The sequence below is a fragment of the Lytechinus pictus genome, chromosome 9 (assembly GCF_037042905.1).
Source record: "Lytechinus pictus isolate F3 Inbred chromosome 9, Lp3.0, whole genome shotgun sequence".
Taxonomy (NCBI): domain Eukaryota; kingdom Metazoa; phylum Echinodermata; class Echinoidea; order Temnopleuroida; family Toxopneustidae; genus Lytechinus; species Lytechinus pictus.
In genome coordinates, this window is record NC_087253.1 from 7,470,235 (window position 1) to 7,495,494 (window position 25,260).

Sequence of the window (25,260 nt, forward strand, 5' to 3'; positions counted from 1 at the left end):
AAATGAATTTTGAATTAAAAATCGATTTGTGACAATCATAGCGATGTCACATCTAGGAGAGAAATGATAATATTGATGGCAAATTTTATGACCGTTTTCCAAAATAAAACCAGGGTCCTGTCAAATAATGGGTCACGATTGACCGATCAACCTAAACTGTTGGAAAATTCATCAGTGCCATATTATTTTTTTCCTCAAGAAATCTGTAGAATGTTCTTAGTGCACAAGGAGAAGTGCCTTAAATCTAAGAAAGACAAACAGAACAAAAGAAGAAAGTCATAAAAAATATACATCATATCTACTACAATATTTTGAATAAACATGCATTTTAAATGTTGACGTTGCTGGCTTTTCATAGTAGTGGTTGATCGAACCAATTGCAACTGTTCGTGAGATGTAGCCGGGTTTTCTTAGCCGGATCTTCCTTTTACTTGACCATCCATTATTAATATGTAGACATATGTACTACCAGTATGGCTAGCTTATATTTAACATTAAAGCAGTTTTGTTGAAAATATGTATATATATATATATATATATACACACTTTTATACTATTGTATGTTGTTTGGAGGCCCCTTTTTCTGACAAGCTCAGCCTTTTAAGGTCTCTTCGTCCAAAATATCAAATTTGTATAACTTTGCCTTGAATCCCACACCTTTAGGTTAATGTAAATGACATAAATTATATAACCACTTCAATCTATGTTATGATTACAATATATTTTGTAATGGTTTTTCTATCTTTTTATCTTTTACTGACTGCCACGTATAATTGTGAAAGAAAAAAAAAGAACGATATGTATACTACAACCTCTGTGTAGGTCCATGGTTCTATATATCTAATAACACGATTGGCTTACTGTAAACAATTAAATGTTTGGTTCTATTATGAACCTCTCAATGGAGTAACAGGCAGGGGGAGTTTGCCCCCCCCCCCCCGAAGGATTTTACCGGCAAAACAAAGAATAAAAGGGAGAAAAAGCAGGAGGGGGAAAAATTGAACAGGAGCTCTATAATGAGGAATGGTGAAAAAGTGAGAGAGAAAGCGAAAAAAGATAGTGAAAACGGAAGGAAAGAGGGCGACAAAAGGAAACAACAATTATCGGTTATTATATCATTATCACAAAAACCAAATTTAAGATAAATGTGGCCAAATAATACATTTATAACAAGGGCGGATCCCGGATTCTCAAAGGGGGAGGGGGTGATACATTTTGACAAGCAATTTGACAAGTAAAAAAAGTTTTTAAACAAAAATTAAGGATATTTCGTCTTTGATAAAAAATTGACAAGCAAAAAAAAGAAGAAAAAAGGTCTTCATTTTCAATGGGGGCGTGGCACGCTTCTGTTTTAAAGGCATTTTTACATTACAAATTTTAATTGTGCCTCTCAAACGGGGGGGGGGGGGGGCATGTCGCGGCATTCCCTCTCGCCCCGAAGCCGCCAATGATCTCTAACGAAATCTTATCTAGATGACCAAACCAGAAAGAAGCTTGGAAGGAAGCGAGAAATAAGAAAAATGAGACTATGGGAAAGGGGGAAGTAGAGACAGAGAACATACGGGAGAGTTCTGGGGATGAAAGAAGGGAAGAGCAAGTGTGTGTAATTTTCAATGCTCGTACCATGGTGGAACCTGAAAAATAGATGCGTAAAATATGTATATATTTAGAATGATGTGGCCGAAATAATGCGGCATACCTTTTGTTTTGATTTCCTAATTCACATGAAAATGATATTCATTAAAAGAACTATTTCGAAGGTGTATTATTTTCTAACTCACTCCAAATGGCCTAGTAAAGAAATATACACCTTGGGTAATATAGATATGTATGGCATAAAACAAAATTATACACTGTAAAAATATTGGGTAAACTTTTAGCCACCAAGAGGGTAATTATGCGTCCGACCAATTTGGGGCTGTACTTTACTTATTGCGGGAAGCATATTGTCCAGTAAGGTTGACAAATAAGCATCAAATAGTTTAGAATGGGCAAAGGTTTTATCACACTCGATATGCCCAAAAGAAATGCCCAATATTTGTTGGACATAATTACCCTAAATGAGCATTTTTATCAAATATTTTTTTAGAGTATATTGAAGATGACAGATACATCTAATTTGTATCTAATATTTATCCCGATATGCATATTTGTTCTACATAGTAGTGCAATTTTAACTCATTACAGGACCTACACACATATATATATATATATATATATATATATATATATATATATATATATTTAAAGTAATGGCAAAATTACCGCTTTTAATGACCTTCGAAAACAATATAAAACTGCAATGACTATTTTCAATCTGTTGTGGCACTGATTCGATGTATGAAGTATCAAATAATTCTGCCCCATATTTCTTTTATATATGTAACTTTAAACGGACGGTCCGGGTTTAAAAATATTTATCTAAATAAACAGAGTAAATTTCACAAAGCAAATGCTGAAAATTTTACTAAATCGGAAAAAAATAACAAAGTTATTGAATTTTGAAATTCATCAATATTAGTGAAACAGTTATATGCACATCGTCATAAATATTCTTTAGGTAGGCTGATGATGTCATATCCCCACTTTCCTTTTCTTATCTTATTACATGAAATCATAATTGCTTCATTTTTTCATGCATGTGTAAATGATGTGTCTCCATTATGATGAAATAAGATGCGGCAATAGACATCTAATGCACTTAATCAGTTGTCATTCCAATTGTTTTTTGGTAGAAAATTTTTGAATAAACCTAATTTCATACAATAAGATACAAAATAATAATTGTGGGGATATGACATCATCGGCCCACCTCACTAAGACATGCCTTGAACGGTTTCCCCGGAATAATGCAAATCTTATAAATTCAATAACTTTTTTTGTTTTCCGATTTTAATCAAATTTTCAGCATTTTGCTCTTTGAATTTTACTCTATTTATTTAGAGATAAATATTTCAAGCCGGGACCATCCCTTTAATGCAAGTGATACATAAATATTTTCCTTCAGCAAGAGATCTACGCACCCAGGTGAGGTGAATGGGTACCCGGTAGAAAGAAATTCATCGAATGCTCGTGCCAAAGCCGGGGTAATAATAACATAATGATGTTAAGCAGGGCCCGCTGGGAGAACAGTTTTCGGAACTGAAGTGGCTATCCTGGTTACAATATTTTATTATTATTATTATTATTATTATTATTTTCATATTGCCCGTGAAGTTTTCGATAAACGCATTTGTGATGAATCATCGTCAGGCAAATATACGTATAGAGGCAGTAGGGGCCATCTCAATGTCAATTGTGATTTCGATTGAGGTTAGATCGAATGACTTGATGTATGGTTCAGTGCAATCAGGAGACCGTAACATCAAGATTAGCGATCATTCGCTAAATAAACAGACCAATCAAGATCACTAGGTGGTTTCAGACCGCCTCGAAGTTCGCCAGTTCCAGGTATTCTCTGATCGGGAAATTTACCCCGATCAGAAAATACCAGGTATTTTGGCGGTGTGAAAGCAAACTATGCGTAATATCCCCGAAAGAAAATACCCGATAAATAGTAGGTACTTGGCGAAATTACGAGAACTTTCGCGGGGATTTTTCCAAGGTCGTGGGTATTATGGTGGTCTGAAAGCAAATTACGGGAACTTTTAGCCCAGCGTGTCGTTGGGTGCGGCGCCGTGCATGGGTTGCTGCTGGGCTAGTGATTTTGAATTTCGCGCCTTGCTGCTTATCAGACCATACTGCGCATGCTCGTAACTTCAGGAACTTATCCCGAATGGTATGTTTCAGGGCGGTGTGAATGCAGGAATAATTAATGGGTATTTTTCAGCCTAAAAAAGTTCTCGTAATTTAACGGGGATTCTTGTGATCGAGGCGGTTTGAAACAGGCGTATTCGGCTCAAAATATTGACCAGTAACCAACCATAAGTGTTCTTTCATATCCGCTATTCATCACAGAGCTTTGTGTTACAGCGCCCTGGTGTGAACATTTGGGTAGTATGTAGTGAAATAGGGGAAATTTCAATGTCGATTGCGGCTCCCTTTAAGATTAAATGGGGCCTACTTTCACCACACACTAGCCACACTTTCCACATCTCATTGCACTGAACAATGCGTCATGCCATTCGATCTAACAGGCAGTTAATCAATTAATGACACAACCAAATGTACACTCACCAAGTCAAATCACACAGTTCCATTTATAAAATCGATGATTCAATAACGTAGAGTTAACCGATGGTATAATTCTGTACTGCCTACTCATTATTTATTCACACAGAATCAACCATTCATGTAGTCATCAATCATCGAATCATACAATGAATCATCCACCAAAATCAACAATACATTAATAATAATAATAATAATAATGGAAATATTAATAGCTGGATTTGTATAGAGCTTTCTGGCTGAGGATAAAAGCGTTGCTATTATTACCCCAGCCTTAGTTCGAGCTACCATTACCGGTGCTTAGTGCATTCAAGGAATTAATCATGTCGCGTACCCATTCACCTCACCTGGGTCGAGTGCGGATACTCGTAGATAAATCTCTTGCCGAAGGAAAACACGCCATGGCTAGGATTCGAACCCACAACCCTCAGTTTGAAAGCCATGGTCAAAACCACTAGACCACGACGCACCCCCACTACAGAGTTTATCAAGCGATTGCACATCCCGTCAATCATTCCTTAACCAGACAATCGATCGTCTAAGCTTCGATCTTTCATCCATTCACTCATTCAGAAATTCATTTCTCCAGCAATCAAATATATGTTGTATTTTATTTTCTTCATTCACTCATTCAACCATACATCCATCCATTCACTCGTTGATTCACACACCAATACATGTATTCACCCATTATTTCATTGATTGATTTATCATTTCATTGATTCATTTATTGATCCGTTTACTCATTCCTTTTGGTAAAAAAGCCCCTTTTTAATGAATTGATCTTTTGTCCACTAACTTTCAACTAACAACGATCACTATAGAAGTAACAAAGGGTATGGGAGTTATTCAATCGATAGAGCATAGCTCATAAAAAACACACACAATCAATCAAACATTTGATCATGTAATAATTAAAACAATTTACTACTAAACAATCAAATAACACAGTCGATTGTTCAAATGAATAACATTATCATTAAAATTGAGAAAGAAAATGAGGGAAACGTGCCAGTAATAGATGAGTTAAAACGTTTATTTCATTAAAAGAAAATATGTGTCCAAAATCGAATCCCGAATAATGACATATCATTCTGAATAGAGCCTTATGAAAATGTATTAAGACACGCCTTATTTCACGAAACTCAATGCATTAATCATGTTAATGATAATACTAATACTAGTAATACTAATAGTAAACATCTCTAATGTGCACATATATAAGCATATTGTCAGATACAAGGACAATTGATTGGAATATCTGAAGATTGTTCATTCCCTGATAAAAGTTGGAATTCCATTCTACATGACCGGGGTCACAAAGTTAAAAGCCTGTAATTCTTAGATGGATCACTTTATTGTGGTTTGTAGCTGTGGAAAATCATGAATGGCAAGAAGGTCCCTCATGAAGAAATTTGAAGAGTAATGTCCGCATCTTGTAATCAATACTTCCTGACACAGAAAACCAGTGTATTCTTTTTTTATTGGAGTATATGTTCGTGTATTCCTACACATTTAAGAAATCGGCCAGCGTTGATGAGTATTCTTTATAGTCCTAATAATAATAATAATATTCCGCATTTATAAAGCGCTTAAAACATCAAAACGTCTCTAAGTGCTTAACAGATATATTATTACCCCGGTCATGGGATCCTTGCATGCCCGCATACAATGTATGTACCTTCTCCACTCCCTGGGGATCATTCCAACGAGAGTTCCAATTGCTAGGCATATTACCGGGTACCTATTTAACACCTGGGTGGAGAGTGACAAATTTTGGATAGACGCCTTGCCAAAGGACGCTAGGCCATGGTGGGATTCGAACACATGACCCTCTGATTATAAGGCAAGAGTCAGAACCGCTATACCACGGCGATTCCACGCCGAAAAATTTGGTAGACCAGGAAGCAACGCATTACAACAGTCCACTCGCGATGTGACAAGGACGTGGATGACTTTTGGTGCATTTCTATGGTTTAGCTCCATGATATGTTACTACCCTAATCATGCTAATAGAACAACTCCGTATACATCCTGGCTTGCGTGCATCTGCACTGAAATACTCCGGTGTTAATTTAACACCAGCCCGGAATCTATATATGTCCAAACCTGAGAAGTGTTGAAACAACACCAGTTTGGAATCAAACCGATGTTGTTTTAATACTAATTGGTGTTGTATAAACACCTTCAGGTGTTTGACCAAAACGAAACTGGTGTTGTTTAACACTTCTCTGGTGTGGACATATTTAGATTCCGGGCTGGCATTAAACCAACACCGGAGTTTTTGCAGTGTGGTAATCTGGAACTGGTGTCGCTCTTATTGTACCCATCACACAACTAAAGGGATATGAGACCGTGCCCTTTCATTCATTGCCCCAACGCCTCTCGAACTCCCTCCCTTCTCCACTCCGAGAAATTGACAACACCGACCTCTTCAAATCGTCTCTCAAAAGTCACTTATTTCTGCAGATGTGTAGTAAGTGATGATCCACAGCATTTATATTGCGCCATATTTCTGTTTAAAAATATTCATAGGCGCAGTCTCATCAAATTAAGCCATTAGTTTAATCTAACTAGCCTGCGTATATAACAGAAATATGGCGCAATACAAACATGACAAATGCTGTGGATCATCATCATCATCTGATTCGGAGAATAATCTGCTAATCTTCGCTATGTTTGCAAGTCATAGAATACACTTTTGCAGGTAGCCGAAATATGTATATTCTTGTCGAGAATTTCACCCAGATCCCGAACGAAATTGGAAACAGGCAGGTCATCTTCGTTTATTACAAGTTCTTGCTATGCAAAAGTGGAGCGTAGATTTATTTCCTGACTTCGCAATTTCAAGAAATTTCTCTCTATCCATATCTGCATAGATTATACAGTTCTGAAGAGGAATGTATGCATCATTTGGATCAATGGCTCCTTTGAGAACCACATAAAGTTGATTGTCCTCTGCATAGAGATGGTACCTCAGGCTGTGACACAGCGCAATACATGTATCTAAAAGAGGGGCTGAGCACACAATAAACACCATCAGTCACAACACAGATCCATGCGGTACAACACAATCCATACTCTAATCTTTAATTTGTTTTATCCCGACTGCTACCTACTGTAAAAAATGGCCACAAATTTGACTGCAACCGTAACAGACATCACCAGATATTCCAAAACGGTCAGACATCATTCTCATAAAAAGTTCGTGATCGACAGTGCTTTAATCCTGCTGAGAGATCGATCAGGGCAAGACGCTTTAATTAAAGCAGTTTCTATACCGTGTCCAGGTTTGTAGGCCGACTGAAGTTCATCAGATAGGCAACTGCCTTTCAGATGATACAGAGGCTGTGAGATACGACTCTCCCTAGAACCTTCGAAACAAACGATAGCTTGAAGATCGGTCTTTAGTTAACTAGACACTCAGGATCAAGGGTGCTCTTCTTACCAATAAGAGTAACAAGAGCAACCTTGAAGATTCTTGGTATTGGAGCAAATGACAAGGAAGAATTAATCAAATTAAATATCATCCCTGCAAACATATTTCTTCAGCATCCACATAGAAACTGGATCGAGAGCACAATATTTGCTTGGTGATGATTTTATGAAAAAAGCATTTCTACTTCAAAGCCATCCAATGAACAAGTCTTGCTTCCATTTTGTTAAAAGATAACGGAAATTCTGCGTCGGAGTTTTAGCAAGTCCCGCTTCTGTTAATTGCAACGTAAGACAAGGCTGAATAGGACATTTTATTGCTCCTGTTCATATGATTCTAGTCAAGTACCGACAACTGATGGTTATGTAAAGAATAAGGTGCTGTGTAAAATGTACGGTCTCCAAGGATTAAATTTCTGCAACATCGTTCGCCAGTGCTCCACATCTTTTCGAGGTGTCCAAGCGTATTCACATTGGGTTCATGGACATCACCTTGACCTTAAATTGGGGGAAAACGTGGTGCAACAATTTGCCGTATGTCGACGACCCAACCATTTCTCATTACATTATCTTGGGTAACATCGGTGATAAAGGCTGCAGAACACTGGCGGAAACCTCAATGGAAATAGGCAAGTAATCAACATAAAGTAAATTTCTTGATATATACATGTATGTTTCATCTAATTCACACGCAATTTCTTGAGTGCACCATGTTTTCACCTTTTCAAATCTCAATTTTCACCTTTTCACGAATTCTTCCGATCATATGCTTAACATTTTCAGCAATCACGGTCTAACATCCGCTTATTTTATATCTCCTTCAACGTCTCAATGAGCTTCAAAATGGACTTTGGATGGTATTACCATTGTGATCTTCTTGTAAAATATTACATTCCTTACTTTTTTCATCTATATTTGTAAATCCCAATTTTAAATTTATTTCACAAAAAAACATAAAAAGCATCGACATCATTATACAAAAAATGCAGTATATACATTGATACAATATTTTGCTGGGCTGGTAGCAGCCAGGAAGAAAAAGTTACCATTAAACGACTTACCTTACATTAGAATAAAAATATAGTAATAGAGATGTACCTGATTTAATTAAGATTATAGCACAAAAACAAAAACAAAACATAAAAGGTTTAAAGGCGCAAGTGTTTGATAATAATAGTAAATTAAAAATAAACTTATATCAGGTGATAATTAGTAATGACCATTTATTTAAAAACTCTAGATGGTTGTAACTATAATTATTGAAGAAGGGAAATAATTTGAAGTGTTAACATGTTTATTTTAAACAAAACTCTACGTGAACAGGAATATGAAAGCCAGTTGCATTTCTAGTTCTATGTTTATTAATACTGAAATTCAAAACTAAAATATTTAGTGAGATAAAAATACAATTTGCATTATATAAATACAGGATCCTATTACTTGATACATGTACAAATCATGGAACCGCATGATTTTGAACGAATTACATAAATAGATATAGGTAATATCATGGATGCATGGATGTATGGACAATAATTTTAAATGTACGTTTCTGTAAATTTGCCATTCTATATATGTAGGCGACAGATGAGTCACCATACATTCTTTATATAATATATAAATATGGAAGTATAACTTAAACAAATAGTCCCCCCATTCACTGACTCGTGAGAGACCATGCTGATACAACTGTACTGTTGTCTCTCGTTGATGCTAACGCACTCCATTGCCTTATTTATTTCTCTCAGATAAATCGTTGTAGATGATAATACTTTTTTATATTGTATTTTTTCTTCTTTTTAGACCGGAAAATAAGTTGACGATACAATATCAGTTAATTTGGCTACTATACTTCAATCATATATTTAATATATAGTTTGCCTCTGCATCGTTTTTTTTTTCTATATTGTATTTTTGTTTTTCCAGTCAAAAATATTGTCACTATGTAATGTATTTTTTTGCCATATTATGATTATGTCTCACACATTTGTAAATAAGTTTTGTATATTATTCCAATAAATGCAGAAAGTCCTGCCCAGAAATTAAAAGATTTAAGGCGGTTTTTGATTCCTCGCATCAATGTATTTGACATCAGTTTTTAAATAACTCAGTTGGGATCGGTTCAGTTTGGGAAATGATGTCAGCTATTATAAAGCTATGTTTCAGATACTTTGGTAGTGCTAGTGATAGAAGAAGACTGTTTCCCACCGCGCTCGTTTTTCACCTTTTTTAAGTTGATTTTCTTGTCTTTATCCGAAGTCTTCTTTTTCGCCTTCATGCCATCGATATAAACGATGAAGGTATATAGGAACGGATTGATTGATGAATTGATAGGGACGATGAGAATTACTGTCCAAGCATAGAGGGAAGGATCAAGGGTGACTGCACCGGTCTGAGAAAGGATACCCATGATGATGACTGGCATCCAACACGCGAGGTCAGTAGCAACGATCATCGCCATACGAACAGCTAGTTTAGTCTCTTGCTTGATGGATTTGCTATTGCGGACATTCTTTGAAGCACTTGAGGATTTGATGAAGATCATAACATAACAAATTAAGATGAATGTGAACGAGACAAGATTGAAACCAATGAAAATTATGATGGAGAACAACCATGGAGGCCTGGATTCACCTTCAGTGATCCTGTAATTTACCATATACTCAAAGAAGAAATCTCCACTGATTTCCAATACTCCAGTGTCTTCCACCTCAACATGAAGCGGTAGACCAAGGCATACGTCAGAAAGTCCATACACGTCAGGTCTGTATGATGTAACAATGACCAGTGCAAGACTCAACAATACAGTGAACGACCAGGCTGCACCAACGAGAATCAAAGATCCCTTGTGGCGAATCTTAAACTCTGGCTTGAAAGGAAACATAATGCATATTAACCTATCAATGGATATCAAAGTCAGGGTTAGAACCGATGCCTCGCTGGATAAGAACCCTAGAAATCCAGCAAACCGACACAAGTTGGAATTGCGCCACTGAGGGGCGCTGAGATAAAACTTGTTGCCATACTCCAGATCTGCTGACGTAATGATAATCATGTAGAGTCCCATCAAAATATCAGCCATGGCTAAGCTGCTTATCATTGTATTCTGGACCTTATTTTTGTGTTTCTTTTTATCCCGAGTCCGGATGAAGAGAACGGCGCCGTTGCCACCTATGGCCAATAAACCCATGACCCATCCTGCAATCCTCAAGGCCAAGTTTGGATATAATCTGCTACAGGTGTCCAAGGGACTGGTCTGGGATGTCCTCGCACAAGTAGTATTATCCGAAAGAAGACAGCACAGGCGATTGTCCGAAGTCGACCTAGATACAAAATCAACAAATAGATAAATTGTTAGTAAGATGCACACGCATTCTAGCTTAGATAAACTGGTGTCACTAACACTTAAACCTTCAACTTTGAAAGTTGTTACGGGAGATTCCTGGTAAGATGATGGTACATTTTATATCTGACATATCAAACGCTATCGACCGGGCAAAATAAACTCTTGGATGAAATTAGACGAAATGAATAAATAGCAGTAAAGAAATATTATTATTTTCCCTTAACCTTACCAGGTACCCTAAATACTCTCTGAACAAAACATACACATATTAAACTGACACACGTCTCCTTAAATGGAAATCCAGCCTTGGCCATAAAGTGTTGTGTTGGGAAGGAGAAAAATAAATTAAACAGAATGGTGAAAGTTTGAAAGAAATTGGACAAGCAATAAGAAAGTTATAGCTGCTTTAAAATTGAGATCACTATTAGTATGTAGATTTCAAATTGGCAAGTGGGTAAGTAAATTATGACAAGGGGCAAGGACAAGATCCCATAGGCCATGTATTTTGTTATCAGGGATTTGTGGTTTTCTCCTAAGTACCCATTCCCATGGGGCAGTAATCTAAATATAACCCAGGTAGTATATTGCTTAATGTCCTCATGAAAGAAAAATATAATTTGAAATATTTTTTTTGGGGAAAATGACATTTAAGCCATAATATGTATTGGAGTACATGGAAGAGTAGTCCTTGCCTTATATCACTATGACATCACATATGCGGCCAATTTGAAGTCTCCATGAGTATAGTGATTACCAATATTTACAACTTTTAAAACTTTCTTGTTGTTTGTCCAATATTGTCCAAACTTTCACCTATCAACTTTTTTTATAAAAACAAGTTTTTATTTGGGTTGGATTCCCCTTTAAAAAATGTATACGTTTCCATCAAGTCACGTAGACATAGCTACAGGTTATATTACCTAAGTACACATTTTCCTATGTGGTTAGCTGATGTGTACTGTAAAAAAATTGCGAACAATCTGAGACCCTCGGTATTATTTTTAGAATGTTATTTATTCTCCTCTGGAACTGAAAGCCGTGTAGGCATTGTGACATTGATTTTGACGTCTACTTCTAGTCAGAATAATTTGTGTGGCTTTCCCCTACCTTTTTTATATTTGTTTCAAGGATAAGATACATTTTGTTTTTATGTTTTCCTTTGATTGCTACCAAAACATTCAAAACGAAGAGGGTATGTATAAATACTCTATCATTTTTTAACAATAGAACGCTATTGTTAGTCTAACTTTGCGCAGTAGGTTTGAAAATACAGTGGAATTTACAGCGGAGTGGCAGTTTGAAGAACATGAAAGTATAAAACAGTAAGACAGGAGACTACCTTCTCCCAACCCAAAACAGAGGGACATACTCTCACATTACTTAACTAATTGCTTATCCACTGCATCAACCATCTTCAAACAGGATTGAGTGAAACATTTAACAGAGGAAAAACGAGATTACAAGAACACTCGCACGATGTGTTATATAATATGTATGTGCTTATTTCTTTTGTTGTGAGTTATTTTGAATTAATGCCAAAGTCTACTCACATTTTCTGCAAATATATGAGACCAGTGAGTGCGTCAGAGTCTATAGCTCCCAATTCAGTACCAAGAAAGAACCTATAGCAACACATAAAGTCAATACAAAACACATTTTCGAATGATTATACTGATGCTTATTTCACATTGAAAATTAGCTTTTCATTCACTGGGCGGAGTGTGGGGGTAATGTTAAGATCGTAGACACAAGCCGTGGCCGTACAAATTATTTGTCAATATTTTTTTTTCAATTTGAGGCTATAAACAAGAAAACATTTATCGTCAAATACAAAAGAGCAAAACAATGAAGATGATTATGATTTTGCCCTATAAAGTACAATATACTGTATAAATCTAGACAAAACAATACCGCTCCCTCTGTATTTTTTTCTTCAATACTATTGATGTCCTTAATTCATTAATTTCATTCTTTCTTTTTTTTTTGGGGGGGGCATATGAAGAGATATGTAATGTGGAAGAATGATAAGGAAACCGTAAATTACATGAAAATTCTCGATGTAATTAATAATTCTAGTAATTAGAAATAGTATATAGGCCTACAATGTAACACCATTTGCAAAATTTGTACGATAGCTTCCGGTTGTTTTAAATACCCAGGATACTTTCTTGGGGACTTTGCAACCGTTATGTAATTTACTAAATAAATGCCCACAACGAAGATTGTGATGAATGGATAAAGGTAACCAGGTACTCCCAATCCACCAATAGGTCGCCAGTGAAGGTCCTCTGTAATAGCTAAAAATACTAAATTGGTCAAAAAAAAAAAAAAAAGAACAAGAATAATTAGAAAACGAGATACAAGAGCTTGTTTGACACAAGTTTTTGTGGACCGCTTGGAAGTTTGATCTCATGCTTGAGTAAACGCAATCTTCAAATGTTGTTTTCTCCGTATTTTCTAAAAGCTTTTTTTTTTTCTGCATTAAATCAAGTATTTCAGTGGGTTATTGTTGATTAATTTTGACAGATTATATATAATTTTAATCCTTTTCCCGCTTTGTTCGGCAAGAGTCACATATAGGGGGCTGCCAACTTCGACTCAAGTCACATTTCATTTACAATACACACAGTGTATTCAATCTATTGTCTATACACACATACACAGTAGTGACGTGTGCATCGAATTAAAATGTATATACACAAATCTTTTCTTTACCGATCAAAAAAAATTGTTATCTGATTTAGCATAGTCCATACAAAGCCATTCTCAAAGTTGCAACTTAACATTAATATTTCGCAGGAGTGGTCCTTGGTCGGCAAAGAGTTAAAGCTATGGCTGTGCTGTTTCAAAATAAAGTAAAATCTCAAAACTACTTTTGGGCGACTTATTGTTGGTTTTGGGTTGCCTGGTCACATAGAGTAACTAGAATGCTCACATGTTTCTGGAAAAATCTGGACATTACTAAAAGATCTAGACCACACCATGCCAAAGACCAAAACTAAAATTACCCTCAATCGAATTCGGCTGTATTACAGTTGCATACATGGGGGGGGGGGGGGGGGAACAAACGAAATACAAACATCTTGTGAAATGCAACTCCCCCTCTACCCGGAGGCGAAATTATTTTCCCCACCACAGTTCCGGATCCCAATATAAATCTTCATGATTGCGTCTTCGGAATGCGCACATGCGTACTCTTATTCCGAAGACGCAATTAATGAAGATTTATATTGGGGTCCGGAACTGCGGTGGAAAAAGTAATTCCGCTAACCCGGAGGGCAGAAGGGGGGGGGGGGGGTGGCCTGGAACCGTGACTGCAGTATCCATGAAAATATTTATAACTTAATAATACTCACAGATACTCGAGTTTCGTTAGTGAGTCAAAAGCATGACCTTCGATGACATGAATATGGTTGTTGGTTAAGAGACTGAGGGCGAAAAAGAATAGAAAAGGTATATTGGAAAAAGTAAATAATATCACGTACAAGAAATGTTTAAAAACGTTGAACATAAAAAAAAAATAGTTACCGAAACATATCTTGAGTAATGTGAGGTCAGTTAACCCTAAACTGAATTGAGAAACAGTTGAAAGGGGGTGGGGGCAGAGTTTTATTTGCATTGGCGTTATGCCGTATCACAACAATGGATGTCAGTGGAGCGTTGTGGCCCAGTGGATTAGTCTCCGGACTCTGAAACAGAGGGTCGTGGGTTCGAATCCCAACCATGGCGTAATTTCCTTCAGCAAGAAATTCATCCACAATGTGCTGCACTCAACCCAGGTGAGGTAAATGGGTACCTGGCAGGAATTTATTCCTTGAAACGCAGCGCGCATAAGAGCTGCACTGCTAAAGCCAGGGTAATTATGCTGCATATAATGTAGAGCGCTTAGAGACTTCTGACAAAGTAAGTGTTAAGCGCTATATAAGCAAGTATAATTATTATTACAGCAGTCCGTAGTAACAAAACAAAAATGAAATTCCTTTTTTCAATTCTCAAATTTCTGTTAGGTCTTTGACATACATACTTTCAAGTTACGAATGACTTTGGTCACACCTTTACGCACGAAGGTTGATCCTCTACTGTAATAGTAATAACTTACTTCTAATGTCTTATACAGCGCTTTTCATGAGACCTAAATCAAGGCGCTGTACAATGTAGAAAATTTGAAATTTACAAACAAAATTGAATTAGAAATTGTATAACAATAATATTAGAAATATTGAGGTCACTGTTTATCGAGCTGAATATGTATTGTTTTCATGAGATAAGTCTTTGTGCTAAATTGTATTCTTAAGTGACTGACTAACTACCTGACGCCGTGCGTAACTCAACGAATAGAACTTACAGATACTGAAGAGACCGAAGTCCTGTGAATACTTCGCTTCGTAAAGTGTTTATCAAATTCGATGACAAATTCCTACGGGGGAAAATTCAGAATAAAATTGAAGAGAGTATTATAGAAGTGAAATGACGTTTGAATGAAAAATATACACAAACTGAATTTGAGGCCAATGGGAAGGAGAGGATCTAAGGATAAAAACGATATAAAATTCTAGCCTACTTGCATGCTACAGACACTCCTGAACAAGCCCCCAAACAGCCATTTCATTTCAATTATTTCATTTTCAACAAAATATAAATCAAATAAATACAATCATAACAAGTCAAAATCATTAAATGTATACAGCGCAGTGGTGCCACCAGGATTTTTAAGCTAGGAGCAAAATACATGGGGAGGGGGTCACGTGCGTCGGTCCCACAAGAAGACCAAATCATTAGGAAAATTTGAAAACATAAGAACTTACAATATTTTAAGGTTTTGAAGATCGGAAAACGCTCCAACCTGGATATCGCTAATGTTATTTGACTGCAGATACCTGAATGTGATGAGAGATGAAGAAGGGGAACGATTCAATCACCGTATATTATCTGATCTACGTGTACACACCAGTGAAGATGTAACTATTCATGAAAAGACAAATATTATATGTATATATATGTGTGTATGTGGGTGTGTGTGGGGGGTGTAAGGGTGTGTGTGTGTGAGGGTGTGTGTGTTTGTGGGTACAGTGCGTCCTACAAAAAAGGAATATGGTATTTCCATTTTTTTTTCTTCAGCATCGTCAAACGATTCACGGTCTTTCATTCAACTCATCATAACATGCAACCTGTCCTTTTCATGTGCACCCAATCTAGTAGGGTAGTGTATGCAAAGATGAGCAAGAAGATTTTGAACAATTAATGTCAGAACAAAGTTGCGCAGGAAAATGGTGCATTAGCATAATCTTGTGTAACTTTTTCTTTAAAGTTTATTAAACTCGAAATAAGAGTGGATGCAGATTCACGCGTGAGTTTCTGCGCAAATGCCTCCCTTCATTGATAAGGGTTCGAAACTCGGACCTTTCATCAGAGATTTTGCATGACTAGTCATAAGCATAAACCATTACTGGGGCGCATTGTATATCTTGAAAAATCACTGGAAAATGTGTTTTATTTATTAATCTACGATATTGAATAATTAAGTTGATTGATATGCAAAATGTTGGCATGTCGCTTTACTTACAGAAATTGCAATTCATGCAGGCCGTCGAAAACTCCCTTATCGATGCCGATAATCTCATTGTTGAATAGTGCCCTGTTATTGACAGCAATTAAACGATGGAATGGTTTGAATTTATGAATATTAAATGTGATTATCAAAAATTTATCAAATCGCTGTCAAGATTATATAAACCATAAATTTTATCCATATATCGATGAACGTGTTGTTAATTTTACTATTGGTAAAAGCCTTCTTCCCTATACATTTTATTCGTTTTCATATGATAAGAGTTCGCTTTAAGAATCTCTCTATCAATGTTCTTGCCATCCTTCAAATACCCCAAATCAACACTTTCCAAATGATATTGGTATATAGTATGATGTAGACTCTTAAATATTTAAAGTCTAGTTAAATTTCGAGCACCGGTACAATATAAAATGTGCCTTTTCCATTGTTCGGCCTCTGATCATCGACAACTGTCATTGTTTTTATTAGGAACGGTGTTATATACGAATAGAACACATGAAATAATGATGCTAAATGGAAATCAAGATTTTAGTTATTGATGGCATATTTTTATATAAGAGTACGTTGAGAACATTAGACAAAAAAGTTGGGACTGTCGCAGAAAGTGCTATAGTTTAAGGATGCTATTTACAGAAGAATAATAAATGCAAGTCCCAAGCATTCGCTATTGATGGCTAGAAAGTAGGTTACCTTCAGTTGCAACTCTTTCTTCAAAATAAGCTCAGTCTCTAATACTTACAGTTCTCGAAGGTTGTTTAATCCAAAGAATACACCCGGTTGAAGGTGGACTAGTTCGTTGTTGTTCATTTCCCTTGAGAATGAAATATAATATAAAACCATATTAAATATATCATATAATTTCTTGCATATAACTAGAGACTTTGCCATTGAAATATGAGCCATGTCAACAAAACCATCAGCCAATCGGAATCAACCATTTTGTAAAATGTATTCATAAAAAAATAAAAAAGTTTTATCCACCATGAGACACAGACAAAACAAGTATAGGTGAATAGGTACACTGAGAAAACTGGTGTAGTATATAGATTCAGAGGCCCAATCGTTCTTTTCTAACTGAAAAAATAAATGTTTAATGTGATTCATATTGATATCAGATATAGAAGTATTTAATTGTATCAGTTTTATTCTAAGTTGATAGAAATTATTTTATCGTAGTCTTGTATTTGATAGTTCTGAAATATCTTTTTTTTTCTCTCTTTTCGAGCTTGCTCAAGAAATGCAGTATCCAAAGTCTCAGTAAATAATGAACTAGGAACTAAATTTATGTAGATGCACGTCTAGAATAGGAAAGGCTACACAAATGGGCGTTGTGGAGCGAATGATAAAATGTAAGGTTAGAAAGCTCAAAATAGCAATTCCTAGCAAAAGCGGACATTCCCCCCAAAATAAAAATATTATATTGGCTCTATTTCTAATCTGGGTCGAAATTGACATTTTAAACCCATATGGAAGCTCAAAGGGTGATCATAATTCGATATATTTCTTAATTTCTTATTACGCAACTCCTTGTACGAGAACCCGAACCATACAAATAACCGTAATCATAACCCTAACCCTGACATACCCAGAAAAGAAATGGATTTGAATAAAACAAGAAAATTGTAAAGAATACGCATGAACATTCGAAATTCCAAGAAAAGTTATTCTTATTATTATTATTATTATTTATTTGACCAAAGCATGATACAAGCATAGGTGACATTATACATGGTAAAAACTAACAATACAGAATGGAGCAGTGCTACATGCTGGTCAGGGGTGATAAAAGCATAATTAATAGCTGTTGCTCGGAAGCATATCACCCCCACATGTAGCACTGCGTACAAATATCAACTTAGAAAACAAATTGCACAAATTATAATCTAGCCCAATGTTTGGCGAAATTTCTATAAAATAATAATGAAATGCAGAAGCTGATCGATGTTTACAACTAGAGAATGATTGAAAGTAATAATCAGAAAGTAGTCTACTGGTTATTAATAAGACGACTGGTGAAATAAAAAATAATAAAAAACGATGATGAGTATTGTATTACTATTCTGATCTAATCTGGCAATGTGGAGATAAACATAGTAAACTAGTATAAGCATATTTAATAGAAAAGAATACAATTAAGAGTATGATGATTTATAATTTAAGAAACCCAAACAAAAATTAAGCTAATATTAGTCTTATTTCTTATCTTGTGGCAAAGAGGGACTGTTTTAGAGAAAGGAGGAAGGAAGGTAAGGAATTGAGAACAGCAGCATCCCTTACTTCAGTGGAGAGAGCATTCCATATTCTTGGGAAACGGCGAGAGGGTAAAAGAAAGAGAGCTTGGATTCGAGAAGACAGATGACAAAATGTAAGGAGCTCTTGATGACGGGAATTGATTAGGACATTTCGTGAGAGAGATTCACAGTGGATGTGACCATGTAGACATTTGAAAATAAAGGAACAGAGCAAGTAATCCCTTCTTGAGGCAAGACTAGACCAATTGAGGCGCGAGAGTCTATCTTCATAAGACATGTCTCCCTTCCGCTGCTTGAGGGCCAGACGTGTAGCTGTTCGCTGCACTCTTTCCAGTTGCTTTTCCTGTTGAATGGTGTTAGGATGCCACGCTGGGTAGGCATATTCCAATATAGGGAGAATAAGAGACTTATAAAGTGAGAATATTGAAGCAGTAGAAGACTTGCCTGCAATTAGTCTAATGAAGCCGAGAAGGCGATTTGCCCTGCTTACAACATTATCAACATGTAGTTTCCATTGTAGATTATTGCTTATTGTGATGCCAAGGTACTTAAACGAGGATACAGTTGTCAAACAGGAGTTATTTAAAGTGTATAAAGGGAATTGAGTTTTCCTACTTCTAGTCACATGCATGATTTTGCATTTCGACGAATTGAAAGACATAGAGTTGAGGAGGGACCAAACATGTAACAAATTCAAGTCATTCTGAAAAATGTTTTCATCTTCGGAAGAAGAGATTGTACGATATAGGAGGATATCATCTGCGAAAAGAACACATGAAGAAGAGAGTTGTGAGGAAATGTCATTAATAAAGAGGTTAAAGAGTAGTGGGCCTAGGCAGCTTCCTTGCGGCACACCTGAAGATACATTCACCCAAGTGGAAGAAAAACCCTCACAAATCACTCGTTGTCTCCGATATGTAAGAAAGGATTCGAGCCATTTCCAAACTCGCCCTGTGATATTGAAATTGGATGACAGTTTTGACAGTAATATGTTGTGGGCCATTCGATCGAATGCTTGAGACATGTCAAGGAAGGCTGCATCTATATGATGCATATGATACATAAAAAGCAACTGCCTGCTTCCCTTATTTAAATACCATACTTGTCATTCACAAGAAGCTAAATGGTGATGTATTACGGTCCTTTAAATTCGTATGTGACTGAATGGTTCTACGTTTTAATATTGTAGTAAAAAATGTCATATCTGAAAAAAAAATGCAAATATGATGAGGGAGTGGTATAAAAACAATCTAGTCAAATAATTAACTAGATTTCCCAGTCAAGTGAAATTAACTTGAAAATCAGTCAATTTCTAGTTAATTTGCTCCCTTTTACTATAATGTCTGTCATCGATGAATAACTAAGTGAAGTAGTTAAGTTTGACGGGTTTCCTATAATGCGCTCAGGGAACAAGCGCGGTCGCTTATTGGCCGATTCCGAGATAGCGAGATGGTGCGGTACCGTATACGGTACTGCTGCTAGCTGTGGCCAAGCTTGCTATCTTATACTATAGTATCTGGATTTTCGATGGATGATTTCGTGAGGCAAAGCAAGGCTGCTGGAATGGGGAATGGAGGAGTTAACACACACTTTCAAGGGTAAGTTTAAACTGCATTAGGTCGACTGTGTAGTCCAGCTTTGCACTTGCGTTACCTCGGGCGAAGTTCGTGCAGGCTCCGGCCACTAGCTCCACTTCAATACCGCTACACTACGCTTCACCTACCGGTATCCTAACCCAGAGAGCGCCGGCCCGCGGCCCGGCGCTCCCTGGGTTACACCTACACGGGTAGGTGAAGCGTAGTGTAGCGGTAGTGAAGTGGAATGGAGCCTGCACGAACTTCGCTCGAGGTACCGTACACTAGCTTGCATGTGGTCGGACCCGACAAATGATGAATGTAATGATGGCGCGAGTGCCGAGAGTGACACTGACTGTTTATGAATGGGGGACTGAAGTTTAATTACTGGTAGAACGTTAGATCTACGGTATCTTAGTTAGAATTTTACGTTAGTCTAACGTTGGATCTAACGTTAATCCAAAATGACAAGCTAATAACGCTACACTACGCACTTTGTTGTCAGCAACTAAAATAAAAATAACGGAAATCATTTGCTTTGCAATTTCATTTTTATTTCTTCATAGATCTAACGTTAGGTCTAACGTAGATCTAACGTTATACATGTACGTTCCAGAGTTGATGCCATGATGGAGATTTTTTTTTCACTGGGGGCAATATTATTAATAAATATAATCTAACGTTAGACCCTAATGGCAAATGCCGGTGTCAAATTTTGTCCTGAAAAATGAAGGTGTTTTGTCTCCTGACCTATAGATCTAGAACTCTATGGCCCGGTCTATTCTCAGTCAAAAGAGGTTGCAATTATACATGTACCATGGTACAAAACTATGCAGATTAGACTAGGGTCTACGCTTATTTCATCGAGTATTAAAACAAAGTTATATCCAATTAAATGTGCGCTTTCGGCAAAGTGCGTTAATGAAATAATCTAAATCTGCATAAACCATGGTTATGTAGGCATGGTAGAATTGAAACCTCTTTTGAGAATACGGGCCTAGATTACTTCTAGTTCTAGTTCTAATGTTAGGCCTGCTTGATATTGTGATAGGCCTAAGCCAAGGCCATCTAGACCCTAGTATCTTGATATTGAAATTGTGTGTAGATATAGAGTTCTATCGCGTGTGTTAAGCCTAGAATAGATCTAGAGCCAGGTATACCCTAATTTGAACGCGTAAGTCGCATTGGCGTGAATGCTATTTTATGTACGTAGCTTTAGATCTAACGTTAGATCTAGACTCAAAATAATCTAGATCTAATCTAGGTCTAGATCTAGAGATCTATTCTAGATCTAGATCTAGTCTAGTTCTACTTCTAGATTTAGATCTAGATCTAACTAACGTTTAAGACTCTAGATCTAGAATATACTCCAGATGATCTAGACCTCTAGACCTCTATAGAGTCTATATCTAGATTTAACTTGGCTTAGGCCAGGCCTAGAACTTAATCTAGATCTAGATTTAGATCTAGACTTCTACATTTTTCAAAGCAAGTATTAATAAAACAATCTCATAGTCACATGTGCTTATCTGTGTTTGTGATCTTTAATATGAGAACATTTTTCCGGCTTAGATTTCAATATTTCACGAACTTCTGTTTACGTAACTTTATCAGATCTCGATCCACAATGATAAAGTAACAATTAAGTTTGGTTTTGCAGACTTTCTCATAAAATCAGTGTTAACTGCATTTATCTTTAACTTGCTCCAAGGGTTTAATTCTCCTTTAAAGACAAATTGAGAATATCAAAAGGAATTATGGTGACTTTTCGGACAGGTGTGACATTGGCATAAGTGTGTTCATGATATTCTATTTTCTTTTCATTCTACATTGCCCTAACAACCACTAAACATTATTTACTCTTCTAACCATGCATACCACTTCAGGTGGTAAGATCCACCAGATACATACACTGAATAGACTTTTTAATTGTTTTGATGTTTTTATAATATGCAAATGTATAAATATTGGCCGGTCTGACCCACTACTGACCTCTCTTTTTAACTATTTGCACCTGATATTACCGATCGACTGATCGACAGGTAGTACATGTGAACATTAATGTTAGCAAGATCACCCTTCTGCAACTCTAAGAGATGGGAGGCTACATGTAACATATATCATAAAGTTTTGGTTAAAAATTGCCCACCTTTCTCTGGAATTACCCATATTGCTCTTTCCCTTTCAAATTGTTAATAGATTTATACTAGTAACATTTTTTCATTTATTCCAGATTCAGCAGGACTTCAGGATTCTTTATCCAGAGGTTGCAGATAAGCTGTTCTTAGAGTGGCCCAAAATAGCTCCAAAAAATATGCCTCAATAACCCGACATGGCGGGAATCTTTGACTGTTCCACATCTCGGTAAGAAGATTAAATAAAAAAAAAATTTCAATTGAATAATATTTACAACATTGAAGCTGGAATGATGCAAATAGAGAAATGATATTTGGAATGGAGAAAGAGAGATTTCCAGCAGGAACAAAGAAAAAGGTAAACTAGAACTGCAATCGTATCAGAACGATGTGCATGCATCGACGCCTGTGATTTCCCAGGTTTTTCAATCAATAAGCAATAACAATCCCTGAAAATTTGAGATGCGAAAGAATAGAAACAAGAAAGTTATGGCCATTTTACGATTTTCTGACTTTACATTTCAATAAATATTAAGTTTTTGAAGACTATTTTGGATTTGAATTAATTGCATGAAGATGGCATTTTGAGGGCACGTTATGTGGCCTAAATGATTGAGCAACTCTCTATCTATAGCAAATTGTTTGAAGTCTTTAGCATTCAGGACAACGGAGATATGAAAGAAGAAAGAATGGTATGCAAATGGACTTGAAATAGACAAAATGGTAGCTGCACGGTCATGCATGAGGGATTTTGGAAAATGAAATTGGAGTTGCACAACAATGGGTCATGGACAACAGGTATACCAAATTTGGAAGGATTTGGATGACGGACGCGGCGTGGGCAGAGCTCACAATTAAGGACCATGTTTTAATTAATTTGTTTGGGGAATTTCATATTATACATCATCTAATCTTATTTAATTTGTTTCTTTTAATTGTGCAGCATCTTCTGACTTGGCATGTCCTGCAGCAGAAGTGGAGACCATGGCACTTCTTGTGCTTCCTCAAATCGTGCCTCCAGGAATGAAGAAGGTGGGGAAGCGTAGTATGAGATGCAGCAGGGCAGCTTCATCAACATCGGCCCAGTAAGAAAATCAATTTAATGAAATGCAAATTTCTCTAAGCATGTTAATTTTTCAATTTTAAAAGTAGCATGGAGTACTGGTCAATGGTGGAACATTTTGATAAAGTTTAATTGGCCTCTGTTTGATTATCAGCAAACAATACTTCATATTTGCACTGTAGGATGGAAACATTTCAACACAAATGAACGAAATATTTTTAGAATCGTAAATTAAAACATGCTTGATAAGTCAAACAGTCAGATGTCTCATATATGAATGTTTGTGTTCTGTATCCAAATAATTTATTTGGATAATTGTTATATTACAAATGTTCTACTATTTCCAGCACATCCGATGTGTATCATGCCTTAAGTTCTTTGCACATTGATAATTTATGTGTATAATAATGGTTTTAGCAAGGTTCTTTGAAGTTTATTTTATACCGCAAGTATTCCTATATACCTTTAAATTGTCCTTATCATTCATTTAATAATAAGCATCAATTATTCTACCTAACGTGTTAATTTTCTGCACGGTTCATTTACGAATATGCATTTTTGCTGTGTTGTTGGAAATGTCCCTGCTGTAAAATTTCAAACAGGCATGAACTGACTTGAAGGATCTTTGTATTTCTGGGAGACTTAGTTGGCAAGAGACCCATTTTTTATGGAAATTGAGTTATTGATATAAAGAACATTGTTCAACTGTACCTGTCTTTTGAACAAAAGTTCTAATCTAATTTTCAGAGCACTTATGAAGAAATGCATTTCCTAATTTCACTTTTATATACCGGTACATAGATGCCTGAACAAAATCTGGCAAACAAATGCATTTTTCTCTGAAGTCACAAAAATGGATCAAACCCGTTTTACAAACAAACTTTGAAGATATATTGCGTTGTTCCCAAGACAGGTATTATTAATATTTACTCATTGTTTTAATGGAACTCTTTAAAAAGATCCCACAATTATGCGCCTCTAATCAAGATTGTACGATACTTTGTCCCATGCCTCTGCCAACACACAAATGAATGAAAATATGTTTTCTTTCAATACCTTCAAATTAGTTTAACAACATTAATGATTTACACATTTTGGTCTTGGGATGACATGTGCAAAACGAAAAGAAAAATAAATAACATTTCATATTGTATTTGTCAAATACTCTTCACTGCTTCTTCATGTTATAAGAATTTGTAATTGTAATAATATGATTTGAAAAGTGATAGAGCACCATCATTTTCTCTTTCTTTCAGGTTGGGATAAACCTTCCAGAGTACCTAGAGAACTTCCAGCAAAAGCAACCTTTTGTGCTCGCCCTTGGGGACATCCTCAAGCCAGCGCAAGTGTTCGTTATTTGTGATGGTGCTGCCTTGGAAGTGTCCCTCATTCACGGAGTGGACCTTTGCTGTAAGGCCATCCATATTCTATGGGTAAATTATCCTTGGGAGGCAGCCAACACTTATGACTTTCTGCAGAAAGTCATTTACAAGATGGATGCTGGAAACCCCAACTGCAAGACCACAACGCCATCTAGTACCATTTTCCTTAGGGCTTACATCTCTTTCATCATAGAGTCCTAGGCGATCTTAAAGGCAGTATTCCATATTTGCAAATCCACAAGACTCGAAGCGGGATGAAATAGGTCCAATAAGGCAGCACCATTGCAAATAACAAACACTTGCTCTGGCTTGAGTTAGAAGTATCATACCTTGT

At 36.3% G+C, this 25,260-nt stretch overlaps 1 protein-coding gene across 1 annotated transcript; it reads right to left on the minus strand.

The window, feature by feature from the left end:
* Nucleotides 1–5,191: 5,191 nt before the first annotated feature.
* Nucleotides 5,192–17,325, minus strand: LOC129268370 (G-protein coupled receptor GRL101-like). The gene is made up of 7 exons (XM_064104589.1): nucleotides 17,260–17,325; nucleotides 16,515–16,586; nucleotides 15,757–15,828; nucleotides 15,297–15,368; nucleotides 14,308–14,379; nucleotides 12,502–12,573; nucleotides 5,192–10,928 (listed from the first exon to the last, which is right to left on the minus strand). Coding segments are annotated over exons 6-7 (1,170 nt in total). The 5' UTR covers nucleotides 12,504–12,573; nucleotides 14,308–14,379; nucleotides 15,297–15,368; nucleotides 15,757–15,828; nucleotides 16,515–16,586; nucleotides 17,260–17,325; the 3' UTR covers nucleotides 5,192–9,760.
* Nucleotides 17,326–25,260: the final 7,935 nt, after the last annotated feature.